This window comes from Nicotiana tabacum, chromosome 19 (genome assembly GCF_000715075.1).
Source record: "Nicotiana tabacum cultivar K326 chromosome 19, ASM71507v2, whole genome shotgun sequence".
In the NCBI taxonomy this organism is placed as follows: Eukaryota; Viridiplantae; Streptophyta; class Magnoliopsida; order Solanales; family Solanaceae; genus Nicotiana; species Nicotiana tabacum.
This window is the reverse complement of record NC_134098.1, coordinates 115,204,622-115,209,617: the sequence shown is the minus strand read 5'-3', so window position 1 is coordinate 115,209,617 and position 4,996 is coordinate 115,204,622. Positions and strand designations below refer to the sequence as shown.

At 33.5% G+C, this 4,996-nt stretch overlaps 1 protein-coding gene across 1 annotated transcript; it reads right to left on the bottom strand.

Annotated features, from left to right (window-relative positions):
• Window positions 1-1,261: 1,261 nt before the first annotated feature.
• Window positions 1,262-4,133, bottom strand: LOC107800147 (annexin D4-like). The gene is made up of 6 exons (XM_016623305.2): window positions 4,017-4,133; window positions 3,431-3,603; window positions 3,075-3,293; window positions 2,407-2,628; window positions 1,770-1,841; window positions 1,262-1,659 (listed from the first exon to the last, which is right to left on the bottom strand). Exons 1-6 carry the CDS (start codon window positions 4,060-4,062, stop codon window positions 1,450-1,452), a joined length of 942 nt encoding a protein of 313 aa, XP_016478791.1. The 5' UTR covers window positions 4,063-4,133; the 3' UTR covers window positions 1,262-1,449.
• Window positions 4,134-4,996: the final 863 nt, after the last annotated feature.

Genomic DNA, 4,996 nt, shown 5'->3' with positions numbered 1-4,996 from the left:
GAGAGAACCTGGCGATGTCAGGCTTGAAGCTGGCATTAGGCTGGCGACGCAAGGCAAAGGCCAAGCAGAACCAGGCGTTAGCCAGGCCTGGAGCCAGGTTCATCAAGCGTTAGGCTGGCGACGCCAGGCCTTGGGCCAGGTCCAATCCTAGTTTTGAAGATTTAATTCATTTTCGAGTTTGACTAGGACTTGGCCTACACGTTGTGGCATTTTCCTACACATATAAATAGACCTAAAAATACCATTTGGGTGGACTTTTGCAACCAGAGGCAATGATAGCTCATTGAACAACTATCGGGAGTTAGAGTCAACAATTTCTACATCACTTTATCTTTATCTTGTACTTTAATTATGCAACATACTTTGGATATTGTTACTTTGATCATGAGTAGCTAAATTCATAGTCTAAGGTTTTGATGGAACCTATTGAAGGATGATTTTCTTGTTACGTTAATAAATTTGTCGTAGTATTTTCTCTATTTGCTCAATTATATTATTCTTGTGGTTGATTGAAGGACCCTCAATTAGTTGTGCCTATTTAGTATGTATTACTCGGGAGAGAGTGAATATTTAGGTAGTTGTTGAACAACATCACTCCTAAACGTATATGAGAGATCAATACGGAGGTTTAAAGGTGGGATTAGGGATAACGAAACCTTGGTGCAATCTGAGTGAGCTGTACTTAATGCCAGCTAGCGTAATTCGGGAGAATATGTCTAGTAAATTGTGGTAATTACTCGGGAGAGAGTTCCGACAGTTAGAGTGCTCATGGTCGATAGAGAAGACTTAGGCAAATTTGTAGAAAACGTAGCGGAAAAGATTCCGACAATAGGGGAAATCACAACCTTAGATCATTCCAATTCTTGTTACAACCCGTTCGTAGTTAGTTACTAATTATTGCATTTTTATTACGTAATATTTAGTTAATAAAAACTCAAATTGTTATTTAAATATTTCTGAAGATTGATTGCATGAATTTGTGCGAGTCTAGTAGCTGTATATGATAGGTTAATTCCCTGTGGGATTCGACTTCGGACTTATTAGTCGGAATATATTTGCAACGACCGCCAAGTCCTTTTTATAAGGTATAGTTGGGCGTGATCACTACTACTACTAGTTTAAGTTCTGAAATTAGTCATCGTCCATAATTTGCTAAGTATATATATACCTGACTTCAATCTCAACTTTAGTAGTGTTTCTACGACGCAATTCATTATTTTACAAATTAATGCAACATTGAAAAATAAACTACAAAGATAAGTTGAATCAGGAAGCTGAAAGATATGACACTGTAATTGGTAATTGTTTATTGGAAATGGAAACATTGAAATCGTACATAAATTGAGCAAAAAAACTTCAAAACAAATTAAAGCAAAGGGGAAACAAGCATTTGAGAACATGGAACAATTGATGGAAAATTTGGATATGCCAAAATCTGGCCAAAATTAATTAGTCAGATTTTGAAATTATAGTAAGCAAGAAATCCTTGTAGCTTCCATTAGCAACTTCTTCAATCTTTGCAGGTAAGGTAGTTCCATATTTGGTGTGGAATTCTTCTTTGATTTGCTTCATATCAACGTCTGCTCTTGTAACTATGACTCGAGTGGCTGAGTCTTTAGCAGATTCATCCACATCCAATCTTAAGGACGCGATCAATATCTATGGAAATAAGAAGTTTGAAAATGAGGATAAAATAATCGAATAGAATGCCAAAATAGTTCAAGCAAAAAGGAGCGAAATACAAGATTAGTTTTGTCATTGCTACGTACGTTGCTGAAGTAGGCTTGAGGTGAACAAAGGCATTGAACAACTTGTTTCAAGGTCAATTCACCATCAAGATCCTGAAGAAAAAAATTGAGACTAGTCATACACTTAATCTTAACATTGATGGAAAAATCACAAATTAATTCTTCTCCTAATGATTTACGTATTAGATATTAGATCCTTTTAACACCTACATCCATCGTCATAGGTCAATACATTATATCTATAAGTTTTGTGGGATTAAGTATATAAATTTGGATTATTTCTTTTTTCCTTTCTTGTGTTATTGCGGGGGTGGAGGGGTGGGGTTAGAAGATTCTTTTTCCTTTTTCTTCGCGCAGGAGATTATCAGTGTATTTTAACCGATTGTAGCAAGATACTACAATATCTACCTACTATTATATGTTAGACCATCATTCGCCGAAAAATTATACTACGTATAAGGTAAAATATTACTTACTTGTTATTGATTAAAAATAGACTTTGAACACCCTTGCATAGCCCACTAGCAAAGGGTGTTCAAGATTTGAACACCTTTATTGAATTTTCTGGCTTCCCCACTGAATATATGGGTATAGAAATAGTATACACTATACATTGTCAACGCATAAATGTTAAATTTCTTTTATTTTGTTTTGTTACCTCGTCCAGGTAGTTGCCAGTCATTTCCTTGTAGTGGCTATAGAGAGCCTTAAGATGGAGCTTGCTTCTGTGTGAAAGGATCCTCACAATCTCTTCATCCTCAATGAGATTTTTCTTAGCATCTTTTAGAGCATTCACAAATACCTTAGCCTCAGCTTTTGCAAGATCATCGTTTACTCTTGGTCCTTCGTAACGGTGAGAAGTTACTAGAGCTACTAGAAGCTGTTTGTCATAAAAAAAAAAAGAAGGTACATTATATTAATCAAACATACGTTTGACAATAATAATATTGACAATGATAATTGTTTAAAGACATGTAAGAACAATGAGAATGAGAAGAATAGAAACTTTAGGCCAAAAAATAAATGGATCTAGATCTTCTATAACTAAAAAACTATTGGTCCGTCATTTTTAAATAGATGGAGTTATCACATAAAATTATTTTCTTGTCAAATGAGTATTACACTACTTTACTCTTTTATGGACAATATGAAATCTTAGATTTAATGTAGCTAGCCTAAGGATCCACATCTCAAGCCCAATTAACAATATTATTGACAAGCACTCATTATCTGAATTTAAAAATAGACACAGACGTTCATGAACACAAATTCTTTCTATACATTGTCAGCGTATAAAAAGTTAAATTTAATAAAAAATTAAAAGACCTTTCTTTCAGGATTTTGGAGACGGTGAGCAATGTCTTCCTCGATTGAGTGGTCAAAAAGGGAATGATAGGCTCTTCTTGCTCCCAAAAGCTCTTCAGAAGATCTAGTACAAGCAGTCTCAATTAAAACATTAAGTTGAGGTACTTTCAATAACAATGCCTCCTTAAACAAACGACCATCTCTTTCCCATGGGTGCATTGTATATATTACCACTGCATCCTACAAAATTGCAAACAAAATATTTCACTATCAAAATTCCATAACTTAAAAAACATATAGGTTCCTTAATGTTATTATATTTTTACATAGGATTTCACAAGCTCTTAGGAATAATTAAAATAAAAATATAAATGTACCTTAAGACGCAAAAATTCTTGGCGGAGCTGAAGGATATGGTGATCATTCCATCTCTGGAATTGACGTTCATCTTCTTTGAAGAATCCTGGAGTGCTTACCCTATAGATTTCCCTCTGATGCCGATTCCATTTTCCCAGTGTTGAGATGAATAAATTCTCATCCACACCAAGTCCTACAAATTTTAATTTGTTTAAGAAAAATGAAGGAAAGTAAAATAGAAATATTATTTTCCAATTTTAATTGCACGAATATATAAATATTAACAACAATTAGGTGATGCATGTTACGCGTTCATTGCTTTGCTGCAAATTATACCTAGCATAAATAAATATCTTTTCCGAAAACTGACCCACTCCTCATTGTATCTCCTATCAATTGCTACATCCTTATACATTCAGTAACGAAAATCATTGAAATTACATTTTCAGGCACTACACACCATACGGAGTTCCCAAATTCTATAGATTAAAAGTACGAAAATCAGATTTTAGAAAATTAAAATTTTAATGTGTAATTAAAACAACGTAACTTTGCTAAAGGGGAAATATATAAGAAAAGTGAGGATCCATTGAAATGAAAAAGGACCTGAGAAAGCTTTGGTGAGAGCTGCATATGCATTAGCCTCTGACATTTTCTTGTGTAATTTATCTTTGTGTTTTGAGTTTGTGTGTGTGTGTGAGAGAGAGAGAGAAGAGAGAGTTGAGAGGTGGGACTTGTGATTCAATTTGAACTATATTTATACGGGTTATTACGGGTACTTTTGTCATTTCAGCTATCGCAGCCGGTTATACAAGTTTGACCAAATTTAAAAAGACGAAAGTAGCCCTCGGTACAATAATTAATGAAGTAATGAATATAAAATTATAAAGTCGTGGCCATTCAATTCTTGCACCTTCCTCTGTTCATCAAACTACTACAGCTTGTAACGCCTCGTGTTATTAATTAAACAAATAAAAGTCCAAAGTCTTTAAGTACTTGTTTAATTAAATTAAATCTTTATGATATCTTCTTAATTTAATGTTTAATAAATGCTCGACGATCTGCTTTTAATTCTTTATGTACCATGAGCTTTGCACGTCCTAATTTATTTTTCCTAGTAATTAATAAAATGTCTAACATAATTTGTGTAGTTTAGGCAAGTGTTTTAAAAGGCGTGGGCGTAAGGAGATGCGTTTTACATATATCTCAGCGGGGCGTAAGCCCCGAGGCGTGAGGCGTAAGCCCATAGGTATTTAGTTTTTAATATTTTATAAAATAATATAATGACAGTAAATATTTATAAACAGGTAAAATTGCATAAATATTGAAGAAAACTATATATATGTGTGCTCCATCCCCACAAAAAACTAATCAAAACAATCTATTATACGTTACTTACAAGTACAAGTAATTTGAGTCAAAGAATAAAGTTTTTTATATAGAGGAACAAAAATGATGATTAACCTGGAATTTGAACTTTGAATTTGTTACTATGAAGAAGAATGTAGTTCTCTTTATATTTGCAAAAAAATTAAATATTCGTTGCTTTTGAAAAATATTAGCAGACTAGCGGACAAGATAAAAAA

Coding starts and splice junctions, on each gene's coding strand:
- LOC107800147 (XM_016623305.2), bottom strand. CDS start 4,062: ATGTCAGAGGCTAATGCATATGCAGCTCTCACCAAAGCTTTCTCAG. Junction 3,604..4,016: donor TCTCACCAAAGCTTTCTCAG/GTCCTTTTTCAT, acceptor TAAAATTTGTAG/GACTTGGTGTGGATGAGAAT. Junction 3,294..3,430: donor AAGAATTTTTGCGTCTTAAG/GTACATTTATAT, acceptor GCAATTTTGTAG/GATGCAGTGGTAATATATAC.